General features: G+C 43.5%; 1 protein-coding gene across 1 annotated transcript in view; it reads left to right on the top strand.

Annotated features, from left to right (window-relative positions):
- The window catches only part of GLMN (glomulin, FKBP associated protein), a 47,877-nt gene that overhangs the window by 17,861 nt on the left and 16,664 nt on the right, over positions 1 to 13,352 (top strand). Inside the window, exons 8-13 of the mRNA XM_070405589.1 lie at positions 5,139 to 5,326; positions 9,294 to 9,347; positions 10,503 to 10,533; positions 10,637 to 10,726; positions 11,656 to 11,697; positions 11,803 to 11,876. Coding sequence (XP_070261690.1) covers positions 5,139 to 5,326; positions 9,294 to 9,347; positions 10,503 to 10,533; positions 10,637 to 10,726; positions 11,656 to 11,697; positions 11,803 to 11,876 — 479 coding nt within the window. The remainder of the gene's footprint in view (positions 1 to 5,138; positions 5,327 to 9,293; positions 9,348 to 10,502; positions 10,534 to 10,636; positions 10,727 to 11,655; positions 11,698 to 11,802; positions 11,877 to 13,352) is intronic.

Here is a 13,352-nt window from a genome sequence, read left to right as displayed (position 1 = left end):
TTGGAGAGGGTGCAGGCTGGGCTGAGGGAACTGTGTCCCCCTCGCCCCCCCCCCCCCCCCCCCCCGCCCAGGTGCATAAATTTCATGCACTGGGCCACTAGTCTATATGTATAAAAGGCTAAGTGTCCATCCTTCCCTCCGACCAGGGAATGCGCACTGACCACCAGGGGGCAGACTTTCAAATCAGGAGCTGCCATGATGCACACTGGCCATTTAAAAATAAATGACACCATGGACCTGGCCCCAACAAACCAACACTCAGCTTCCCCCAAGTGGGACACAGACCCCGCCACCACCCTGAGCAATACCCCACCAAATTGCAGCCAACGCTGCCAAGACCCCATAGTGCAAAATACAGCCCCCAGCCCAGACCGGAAACGGTTGCTGTGGGTGTCAGGATGGATTTAGGTGCCCAAATGGATTAAAAGTTAAGGTCACTAAATTTAGAAATCAAGAACCATGAGGCTGGCCTATTAGAAGAGTTATCTGCATGAACATTCAACTTTCCCAGATCCTAGCAGGAATTGGATAGAGAAAGATTGTGAGCAGGTACCAAAATTTCCAATAAATGTTGAGAAATGACCAGGAAGTCAGCATGTGACAGAGATAAGGACAGATAAAGGGCAGTATGATATCTGCCACAGAGGAAAAATATGCTTTTCCTTGTACTGGAGAAAGCAAAATAATCCTAAGCCTTTACCCATACCAACCTTCTCCATTGCTACCTTCATAGCTGTGTGATGTAAGGTATGAGCAGCTCCCACCAAAAATCAGTCAGGTTCAATTAAATCAGTGAGATAGAGCAAGTATCCTGTGCAGAGTTTGAGGGGTGTGGAAGAGTTCCTCAGATCACAGTGGAAAGAAGGTGAAGTCAGGGTAAGAGATGAAGTGAGGAGGTACCTTCTGTTCTATGCTCAGTTAAGTGTGGCATGCTTGAGGTTGATGGTCTCAGCCATCCCTCCTTTGGTACAAATTTTTTAAAAATATATTTTTATTGATTTCGGAGAGGAGAGGAGAGGAGAGGGAGAGAGCGATAGAAACATCAATGATGAGAGAGAATCATTGATCGGCTGCCTCCTGCATACCCCCTACTGGGGATCGAGCCCGCAACCTGGGCAAGTGCCCTTGACCAGGAATTGAACCTGGGACACTTTAGTCTGCAGGCCAATGCTCTATTCACTGAGCAAAACCAGCTAGGGCTCATGGCACAAGTTATTTTGATATACAACTGCTTGAATGTCCCAAGGACTGTGGCATGGGAACATTTCTGAAATTTCAGAAGCTGACATGAAAAATTGTAGATGGCAGGTATGTCCTGGGATGAGAAAGACTGTCAGACGGTGTATGGGTAGGTAGTGAAGGCCCTGATTTGGACACAGGTGGACCCCCAATATCCAGAGCAGCACATAGAATCTGGTTGCATGTGATGATTTTCAAACAGGCTAACCATACTCTGGGGAAAACCACGTGTAGCATCGGCTGAATGAAGAAATGGAGCTTCATGATCGGAGGACATTTGAAATCTGAACACAGGAAACTTTGTGTTATAGCTATAACAAGAAAGTATGGCTTTGAAAATCAATACAGCAGTATCTACCTATATATATAAAAGGCTAATATGCAAAGTGCCCCCCAGGAGTTTGGGAGACCGGGAGTTCGATCGCTTGCCATGATGGGCGCTGACCACCAGGGGGCGGTGCGGAATGAAGGAAAGCCCCAGCTGGAAGCCAGAAGGCCCTGATCGCCAGCCAGGCCTAGGGACCCTACCCGTGCACGAATTTCATGCATCAGGCCTCTAGTATCTCTATATAAAAAAAGCCATTGACCAGAACTCCATAATGACCAGAACTACCCGTCACTATGACACCCACTGTGGCCAGCGAACCAGCCTGATCAGGGGGTGGGGCCAGCCGGCCAGCCTCTCTGCTGCCCCCCTGGCTGGCCCCGCCCCTGATCAGACTCTCCAACCCCAATCGAGGGCGGGGCAGTCAGCCAAACACCCCCCCTCCCATGGCCCTTCCCCATGACCGGCCACGCTCCTGATTGCCTCCCCAATAGGGGGCAGGGTCGGCTGGCCAACCTCCTGCAGCCCCTCCCCCCCAGCCAGTCCTGCCCCCAATGGGCCCCTACCACCCGGTCGGCCCACAGCTCCTCCCCCCAGCCGCCCTGCTCCTGCCCACTGCCTACAACCCCTCCCCATGGCTGGCCCCACCCCCGATCAGCCCCCACCACCCTGATCAACCCGCGGCCCCTCCTCTGAGCCAGCTCTGCCCCTGACCGCCCCCCCCCCCCGCCATATCAATTGGGGGTGGGGCTGTCCGACCAACCTCCCACGGCCCCCTCCCCTGGACACTGACCCCCGACGGGCCCCCCTACCCTATTCAGGGGAGGGGCCTGCTGGCCAATCGCCCATGGCCCCTCCCCCCAGCTGGCCTGGTCCTGATTGGGCCCCGATCGGGGCAGCCAGCTGGCCAACCTCCCACCATCTTCTCCAGACAGGTCCAGACCCTGATCTGCTAATTGGGGCCAGGCCAGCCGGACAAATTCGTGCACTGGGCCTCTAGTCCTATCTAATAATAGACAAACATGGTAATTAACTGTACCTCTGACACGCTTCCCATTGGCTAATCAGGGTGATATGCAAATTAACTGCCAACCAAGATGGCAGCCAGCAGCCAGGCAGCTGAAGCAACAGGAGGCTTGCTTGCTCCAGTGATGGAGGGGGCCAAGGTTCCCCACCTGCTGCTGCCGGCCTCTGAGCTGTACTCTAAGAAACAATGTTGCAATTATAGAAGCTAAACAAACCCAGAAACCTGCTTTCAGCCAGCCAGGCCTCAGAGCTGGAGCTGCAACAGTGTTTCAATTATAGAAGCCAAACAAACCCAGATACCTGCTTTCAGCAGCCGAGGTCTCAGAGCTGGAGCCGAGCTTCAGAGCTAAAGCCGGCTCTCAGTTCCAGTGACAGCCATAGAAGGTAAATAAATCCCAGAATAAAAAAGAAAAAAAGGAGAGGTTGGGAGCTTCAGTCGCCCACCAGCCTGAAAACGGCCCTCAGCCCTTCACCCAGAGTGGCCAGGCACCCCAGTGGGGACCCCCACCCTGAAGGGGGTGTGACCAGCTGCAAACAGCCATCAGCCCGTCATCCAGGCTGGCACCCAAGCAGGACCCCCACCCTGATCCAGGACACCCTTCAGGGCAAACCAGCCGGCCCCCACCCGTGCACCAGGCCTCTATCCTATATAGTAAAAGGGTAATATGCAAACTGACCCTAACAGCAGAAGGACTTGGAATGACTGGTCACTATAACACACACTGACCACCAGGAGGCAGACGCTCAATGCAGGAGCTGCCCTCTGATGGTCAGGGCGCTCTCACATGGGAGGAGATCTGCTCAGCCACAAGCCAGGCTGATGGCTGCCAGTACAGCGGTGGTGGTGGGAACCTCTCCTGCCTCCTCAGCAGTGCTAAGGATGTCCGACTGCAGTTTAGGCCTGCTCCCCACTGGCAAGTGGACATCCCCCGAGGGCTGCCGGACTGCCAGAGGGATGTCTGATTGCCATCTTAGGCCCAATCCACCGGGGAGCGGGCCTAAGCCAGCAGGTGGTCATCCCCTGAGGGATCCCACACTGGGAGAGGGCACAAGCCGGGCTGAGGGACCCCCACTCCCCCCCCCCCCCCCCCCCCGAGTGCACAAATTTTTGTGCACCGGGCCTCTAGTATATACATATTTAGCATCTGGTAGCTGAATAATAGGCTGTATGACAGAGGATGATTTTCCATGCTTCCTTTTTGTGTTTTGTAATGACTTATAGAGCCATCTGGGATCAGCAGATTTTAACTCCCTGAAGGCTGGAAAATATTTATTTGGCTTTATAATTCCCAACTATGTCTGGTCCCATGTCTGGTACTCAAGCATTTATTGAATAAATAGGTGAATATGTGGCCAAGGACCACTTCTGATTTAGCTGTTTTTGTCATTCCCTTTTGACTTCTATTAATAATTTATTGTGACCTTAACTTTCTTTGGTGGAGCTTCTTAGTAAATATTCGACATGGGTATTATGTCATTTTCTAGATAAGGAAATAGGTTAGGTAACTCACCCAGTGTCTCACAGCTAGTAAGTGGTAGATTCTAAAGGTCGGGTGCTTTCTGGTATATCAAAAGTAGAAATAGTGTAAGAAACAAAGTAGTGACCTTATACTTTCTGAGTCTCTCTTTATCTTTCCCTCCTTAATAATAATAATAATAATAATAGAAAACTGTAATCCTAGCCACTCATGCAAAAATGCTTCTCTTTCTCTTATGACATAAGAGCCCATGGAACCTGAGATAATCAGCAATGTTTCCTCAACCTTTGCTGCCACTGAGCAGTATTCCTCTTGCTCACTCTATCTAGGTAGGCAGTGGTCAGTGGTTCTAGAGTATTCTTCATCTGAGTCATTAATTGTCGTTTTATGATAGTTATATGTGTCACATTTCCAGATTGTTTGCAAAAATCTCTGAAGCACTTAAAAAATTGTGATAAAATATACATAACATAAAATTTACTGTTTTAACTATTTTTGGGTATACAGTTTAGTGGCATTAAGTAGAGTCACATTGCTGTGCAACCATCACCACCATCCGTCTCCAGAACTTTTTCATCTTCCTGCTCAGTTCTTTCAGGTTGTTGGCAAAATTTACTTTCTTGAAACTATAGGATTGAGGCCCCCATTTTCTTGCTGGCTGTTGGCCAGGGACCACTTCCAGCCATAGCGGCTGCCAGTAGTTCCTAGTCACACAGCCTTCTCCATAGGCCCTCTCATAACATAGCAGCTTAGTTCTTTAAAGCCAGCAGTGGTGGGTTTCTGACTCAAGGAGAGCCTGGACTCTGTTTTTAAACCTTCTAGCTGATTAAGTCATACCCACAAGAATAGTCTCCCTTTTCAGCACCTCAAAATCAATGGACTGGGGGCCTTAATTGCATCTGCAAAATTCCTTCACTTCTGCCATATAACATAATCTAATCATGGGGAGGCATGTTGCCATGTTCTTTTGGTTAAAAGCAACTCAAGAGGAGGGGATTATACAGCATGTGAATATGGAGGAGCACCCTAGAGTCTGTCTACTATAGCTTCCTTTTTTATCCTTTTCACAGGGTTTTTTATCAGCAATTGGGTACCCTTTCCCAAAAATGATTTTTAATCATGGAAAGAAAAAGAAGACTTGGGATTATCTTGAATTTGAAGAAGAAGAAGACAAACAATTAGCAGACTCTCTGGCTTCCCTGGCATATCTAGTATTTGTACAGGGCATCAGCATTGATCAGCTGCCAATGGTCTTAAGGTAGGAGGTTGTGTTTGGTTTATTCATGTATTCTAAAGGGAATATCATCATTTATCTAATGTCCAATATATGTTTATTAGTGTACTAATACATTTTAAATGAAGTAGAAACAAAAGCTCTCTTTATTTTAAGTAATACTGTCTATAATCTGTTAAAGCCAGTAGTCAAGTAATGAAAAGGGGGTGGGGGTGGTGTTGAAATAGACATAAGGGACTGACAGGGACAAGAGTGAGTAAGTGTTAAATTGGGCTTGGTTTTGAAGCTGTTGGGACCACCCTGGACTATAAGGGAGGGAACTAGCCAGTTACCCCTGGGTGAGTCTAAATCAGCATCATCTTTTCACTGGATTACTGATGTAATCCTGAGTGGGTGTTTATCAGTACCCTAAAGAAAACCCTACAGTGGCTTCTTACGGCTCTAAGAATAAGGTCTACTAGTAAATGCCTTCACATGAGACAAGCTTCTGCGTGATCTCCTGCTTGATTGTCCTGATTCATCCCCCAGCAACTTCTTGTTTACTACGCTCCAGTAACAGACCTTCTGGTTTATTGTTCGCATGTGTCATGAACCTTCCTGCTGTAGGGCCTTTGTGTATGCTCAGGACCATTTTTATCCTTAAATGTCACTTTCTGAGGAAAGCCTTCTTTTACCACCCTATTTAGGTTGAATCTTCCTATTATAATTGAGTTGACCTCCTTCTTTTCCCATAAATTTAATCAAAATTATTTTTTAAATAAATATATAATCTATCCTTCCTATATAATAAAAGAGAAACATGCAAATTAACCATCCCTTCACTGCGCTCAAGCCACGCCCACAAGCCAATCAGGAGTGAGTATGCAAATTAAACCAGCTAAGATGGCGGCGGCCACCAAGCTGGAGCGAGCAGGAGGCTTGGGTTGCCCCCGGCTATGGAGGAAGCCAAGCTTCCCACCTGCCCTGGCCGGCCCTGGGCTACGCTTAAGGCTACAAAGTTTCAATTATAGAAGATAAATAAATCCCAGAAAAAAACGAAAAAAAGGAGAGGCTGGGAGCTTGGGTCGCTGGGGGGCGTGGCCAGCCTGAAAACGGCCCTCAGCCCCTCACCCAGGCAGGCCACACCCCCATGGGGTGAGGGTCCCCGTTGGGGGTCTTGGCTAGCCTGTAAACAGCCATCAGCCCCTCACCCAGGCTGGCCAGGCACCCCAGTGGGGACCACCACTTTGAAGGGGGTGTGGCCAGCCTGAAAACGGCCTTCAACCCCTCACCCAGGCTGGCCAGGCACCCCAGCGGGACCCCCATCCTGATCCAAGACACCCTTCAGGGTAAACCAGCAGGCCCCCACCTGTGCACCAGGCCTCTATCCTATATAATAAAAGGGTAATATGCAAATTGACCCTAACAGCAGAATGACTGGGAATGACTGGTCACTATGACACACACTGACCACCAGGGGTTAGACGCTTAATGCAGGAGCTGCCCCCTGGTGGTCAGTTCACTCCCACAGGAGGAGCTCTGCTCAGCCACAAGCCAGGCTGATGGCTGCCAGCACAGTGGTAGTGGTGGGAGCCTCTCCCGCCTCCTCAGCAGTGCTAAGGATGTCCGACTGCAGCTTAGGCCTGCTCCCTGCTGGCAAGTGTACATCCCCCAAGGGCTCCCGGGCTGCCAGAGGGATGTCTGACTGCCAGCTTAGGCCCGATCCCCCGGGGAGCAGGCCTAAGCCAGCAGGTGGACATCCCCGGAGGGGTCCCAGACTGCGAGAGGGCAACAGGCCGGGCTGAGGGACCCCTCCACCCAAGTGCACAAATTTTTGTGCACTGGGCTTCTAGTATATATATAAAAGGCTGTGTCCATCCATCTGACCAGTAGCCATGACTGGCACTGACCACCAGGGGGCAGACTCTCAACGCAGGAGCTGCCATGGTGCGCACTGGCCATTTTAAAAAAATGGCACCATGGACCTGGCGCCAACAAACCAACACTCAGCTTCCCCCAAGTGGGACACAGACCCCATCACCACCCCGAGCGATATTCCACTGAATCGCAGCCAATACTGCCAAGACCCCATGGTGCAAAATGCAGCCCAGCCCAGAAATGGTCACTGTGGGCACTGGGTAATGACATCACATAGCAACACCCACTTCCTCTCCCTAGCAGCTAGCCTCCTTGAAGTTTCTTCAGCCTCGGAACCCGACTTGCTTTATAGTCAGGTGCAAACATTTTAAAGTTTAACCAAATGTTTTGTTAAGCGTTTTCACGTGCCTCATCTCATTTGATCCTCACAGAAGTACTGGAGTAGGTCAATAGGACACTCGGTGGAATCCTATTTTCTTTTCATCAGCTAGAAAATGGAGATTTAGAAAGTTTAGAAACTTGACCCGACTGAAAAGAAGTAAGAAATGGTGGAACTTGAAAACGACTTTAGGTTTTCTCACTGCGCAGAAGATAGTCAAACACTGCTGCAGTTAAATATTTTACCCTTTGCCCTGATGGGTTTGGCTCAGTGGATAGAGCGTCGGTCTGTGGACTGAAGGGTCCCAGGTTCGATTCCAGTCAAGGGCATGTACCTTGGTTGTGGGCATATCCCCAGTGGGGGGTGTGCAGGAGGCAGCTGATCGATGTTCCTTTCTCATCGATGTTTCTAACTCTCTATCCCTCTCCCTTCCTCCCTGTAAAAAAAAAAAATCAATAACATATATATACTTTTTTAAAAAAAATATTTTACCCTTTGTTCTCCCTGTGTGATCTACAATAATAATCTGCTTCGTGTTGATATTTACTGCTGTGTTGCTAACAATTACCTGAAAGAGAAGTTGGGGTGCTTCACTGGGCTTGAAAAAGTTTAGCTAAATCAGAAAGCAGGTCTGATTAAGCTAGTTTATTCTGTATCTATAAAAAGTTAAGTTGATTCGCGCATGCGTGATACATATAAAGCTCTCGCTGGCACCAATCACACGTGTGTGTTTCGATCTGTCATTGTCATTCGTGAATTTGGTTGACACATCTATTACAGAGAAAGGGCGAATAGTGATACTAAAATATTTCTTCTAATTAATTTCCTTTCAATGTGCACGAATCCATGCACCAGGACACTAGTTTTATAATATACCTTTTGGACATTAAGGTCCATAATAAGGATTATTTATATGCCTTACATGCCTTGGATGTATTCCTTTGTGTACATTTATATATTTATGTATGACTATACCCCGGATTTATTTGTATGTAAATATTACAATAATGGCTACCACTCGCATGTTCACCATGTATTAAACATGGTGCTAACAGCTTTATATACGTTACCTAATCTGTATAGTAGCACAATGAAATAGAGCATTATTCATTTTATAGATTAAAATAATAGGCTTAATTAAACATGCTAAGATACTACCCAATACCATAGAGGGAAAGGTAGAATTCAAACAATTCTGTCTGACCCCAGAGCCTATACTCTCAATCACACTGTACCACCAAAATGGCTTATGTATGTGTATTAATTTGCTAGGGCTACCATAACAAAGTACCACAAACTGGATATCTTAAAATAACAGACATTTATTTCACAGTTCTGAGGGCTAGAAGTTCAAGGTCAAGAGCAGAATTGGTTTCTTCTGGGGGCTTTGAGGGAGAATCTGCCCCACGCCTCTCACATAGCTTTTATGGTTTGCTGGTGATCTTTGATGTTCCTTGGCTTTAGATAGATACATTACTCCCTTGCCTTTGTGTTCATATGGCACTCTCCCTGTATTCATGTCCTTCCACATTTCCCTTTTTTATAAGGACACCAGTCATATTGGATTAGGACTCACACTAATGACCTTACTTTAATTTGATTTCCCTCCAGGGTAGGGAGTTCCTGCTCTGCCCTTGCCCATTCCTACCCCAAATTTTTTTTAAAACCCTTATCTCTAAATAGCAGTATATATGTAAAATTTCTAAAAAACACATGCACATTCATGTGTATATTCTTTTTTCTTCCCTATTTTAGCCCATCGTACCTTTTGCAATTTAATATGGGGCACATTGAAGTCTTTCTGCAAAGGTAAGATCATATGCATGGCATCTCAGAATTAAGTAGTAGTACTAAAATAGTCCTTGTCAAGATCAGGGGAGACTACCTTCTCTTTACCAAACTTTAATTAATTGGTTATTTTATAAAACAATGAAGCAGATATGCACAACAGAGACAGAAATGAGTCAAAAAAGTTTTACATCAAAATCTCTTTCATTTTAAACCCAGGATAATATAAAAATATTATCATAAAAGGGGATTTCCAATCTTCTGCTTCTGAAGTTTCTTCCTTTATTTCAAAAGTTGGCTAATTAAAACACCTTTATTCCACTGTAGCCTTCTCTATCTAAGGAGGAATAGTCAATAAAAGCAGTTAATCCATGGTTTTGCTTCATGGATACAATCTGAACTGCATCAAAAGGAAGGAGGTGTCTTGAGTCCACCTGTTAAAACTTAGATTATTGATAGTGATATCATTCAGCAACTTTTTTTCATTTGAGATTCTAAGAAGCAAGACTTTCTCTTTAAAAAATTATGAAGTAACAGGTATTTAAGAATTTCGCAAAACTCTATGCTTTGTTTTCTTTTCCTATAACAAGTTTAAATTATCTCTTGAGATGAGTCAGGGCCTTTCAGTACTATCCTCCTGGAATAGTAGTGACAGTTTATCAATCCCATCTCTTCCCAGAAGGGAAATTTGTAACATGGCAAATAACCAAAGCCTTGACCTGTAAGGCAGGACTTTCCAAGGGTCTCCTGGCACAAGTGGTTATTAACTCTGAATCTATGTCTTCAAGATTTTACGTTCTTTTCACTTAGTTTCTGTTATATTCATACAATGAGAATACGGGTGTCCCCCCAAAAATGTATATACTCATTGAGTAATTATAAAAGCAGTGTTTATTAAAATACATTCAATTTTCAAAATGTAGTAGAACCACATTAAATTTTGGGGGGGACATCCTGTATGTATGAACTTAAGATGTGAACCTTAAGATTTCCAAACTGTTTAGTCATTGAGCCAAAAACATAACTTCTAACTCCTTGCAGGGTTCGAATAAGAACTGAGAGCCTGAGATAATTAAGTTTTTAAATTTCAATTTTTGGTTTATTTTTCCTAAAATGAAGAATCATTCTAAAGAAATGTAGAAAATCATGTCAGTAAATTTTAATATTCTCTTCCAGAACAGAAGAGTCTGTTTTCTCCAAAGGACTGGTAAGATTTGTTTGCACCCATCATAATTTAATTACATAGTCATGTCAACAAATAGAGCTGTTGACTTTACCATATGTGTATGTATGCATATATTTTAATCTAGGATCTGTTGGAGAATAGTTTGTTGAGAATGGAAGACAATAGTCTACTTCACCAGTACTTAGAAATCAAGAGTTTTCTTACTGTACCTCAGGTAAGTGAAATGTGGATTCTAATCTTAAAAATAACCCCTTCCCTATTCTAAATTTAATTAAAGTAAAGATCTTTTCAGATTCCTCTCCCACCTTCTTTTCAATATCCTTTGAAAACTTTAGTGCCATGCTGTCCAATAGAACTTTCTGTGATGGTGAAAGTGTTCTATTATCTGTGTGGTACAGTATGAAAGCCACTAGCCTCATTGAACACTTGAAATGTTTCTAGTATGACTAAGGAACTGAATCTTAAATTTAATGTAATTTAAATTAATTTAAATTTAAATGACTTCTATGTGGCTGGTGGCTACCATAGTTGACAGCATTAGTATCTAGTAGAAAAACATATTTTCTTCTTGAACAACTTTGTTTTTTTAGGGACTTTGGAAAGTGAAGCTCCTTTACTTTTATCATAACTGAGGTCCTCAAGACTTCAAGGCATACATTGACTGCTTACTAGAAGGACGTTTTATTTTCCCTCCTGTGATAAATTTTGCCTAGTACTGTTTGTTATCGGTCCTTAGATATTAATGTAGAGACTTATTCTTCCACTAGTTCTTCCACTTGTTCTTCCACTATTTCTTCCATGGCTTTTGTTATATATGAAGCCTAAAAATTTTTAATAATGGATTATATGTCTGCATGTTTGATATCATTTTTTGGCTACTCAACTCGTAATTGAAAATTAGCATTCGCTTCTAAATTTACAACTTTGCAACACTGCACTCAATTTCACTTAACCAAATGGATTATAGTTAGTTTCCTATAGATATAACAATGGGATGATAGGCTTGGGGGGAAATTTACTTCATTTTTAAATCTCCTACTCTCACTTTTCTGAATTTTTAGTATCTATCATTGATGATATAGTTGTTTCTTTGCTGTCAATGTAATCTATTCACATCTGAGTTAAAATTTTTTTTATTTTCAGGGCTTAGTCAAAGTAATGACACTTTGCCCTGATGAGACATTGGTATGTAAATGTTTTAGGACTAAATAATGAGTTACAATAAGCAATTTTAATAAACAATTTAATCTTTATTCAGCTTATGTAACAATGTTATTTCTTCCATTTTAGAGGAAAAAGGGTTTAGCTATGCTTCAGCTGTATATTAACAAGTTGGATTCTCAAGGCAAATATACATTATTTAGGTATGTATCAAGAATGGTTAATTGTGAAGTGTGTGTTTGATTAAAAATCAAATTAATGCCATTTAATCCAGGTTATAGTATTTTAGTATTTTTTAAATGTAATTCAACTCTACTTGGAAGTCATCTATATATATAAAAGGCTAAGCGACCGGCCAACCAGCCAGTAGGTATGACATGCACTGACCACCAGGGGGTAGATGCTCAATGCAGGAGCTACTGAGTGACAGCAACTTTGCAGAGTGCCCTCTTGCACTCCGGGACCCCTTGGGGGATGTTGGACTGCCAGTTTCATCCTGATCCCCGCAGGCCAGGCTGAGGGACCACAGGAGGTTGGCTCCAGGGCGTGTCTGGCCCATCTTGCCCAGTCCTGCCTCACCAGCCACCTTCTAATTAATTTCCTTTCAGTGTGCATGAATCCGTGCACTGGGCCTCTAGTATTAAAATAATTCTCTTATCTGTGATGGATAGAGAAGGGTTAATTAAAAATTATGGATACATATACTAGTATATGTACATACATATATATTACATGAATAATAATATATTTTATTCAGTTCATTAAATTACTCTAAAATTAAAAAGGACTTAAAAGATTAAACAAATTGATAAGGCTCCTGCATGTGTCAATAATTTCCATTACTCACAGTTGAAATTAATGGCTCAGGAGTCAATGACAGGCTGTTCATTTTAAGTTAATAGTAGAGCTTATTAATAGTGCTATTTGAGGGTAAAAGTAACCATCTGAGTTAAAGAACCAACTTTGCCCTGGCTGGTGTGGCTCAGTTGGTTGGAGCATCATCTCATGCACCAAAAGATGGCAAGTTCTATCCCCAGTCAGACTGTGTGTGTATCTCTCAGCGATGTTTCCCTCTCTCTTTCTCTTAAAAAAGAAAGAAAGATAAAGGAAAAAGAGTCAACTTTCTGTAGAAGGCCAAATAGTAAATATAAGCTTTATGGGTCAGTCTCTATTTTAACTGCTCAATTTTGTCTTTGTATTGAGGGTAGGTATGTTCCAATAAAACAGACAGCACGTTGAATTTGGCCTGCAGATCTTATTTTGTTAACACCTATGTAATAAAAATTAATTAAGTTAAAAATAGATTTGGGCATTGTTAAAGTGCTAAGAAGTCTTCTTTGGAATTGGCCAGAACTAACATTCTTAAGTCTATCTTTTCTTCATTTCTATTGATAGAGTCAGAGAAGGTTTATGAAATCTCTTTATGCATAGTCATACCTGTATTCCTACCAAGAAACCCCCCTTTTTCCTTAAGCTAGTCAGATTGAATTATTTTCTTTGCAATTAATTAGTCTAACCAGAGTAGTGTACTTTCACAGGGAATAATTTGGGGAGATTTTAGGTGATTGTGCTAGTTCCCATTCTTGCCGTATTAAATCATTGCAACTAAATGCATAAAAAGATTCAAATTTGATTTGATAGAAATTTCTTGTTAGAAAGATCCGTTCAAATAGAATTTG

Source organism: Myotis yumanensis, unplaced genomic scaffold (genome assembly GCF_028538775.1).
Source record: "Myotis yumanensis isolate MYYU_CA2020_CCGP unplaced genomic scaffold, mMyoYum1.0.hap1 SCAF_2, whole genome shotgun sequence".
Classification (NCBI taxonomy): Eukaryota; Metazoa; Chordata; class Mammalia; order Chiroptera; family Vespertilionidae; genus Myotis; species Myotis yumanensis.
This window is presented reverse-complemented; position numbering and strand designations above follow the sequence as displayed.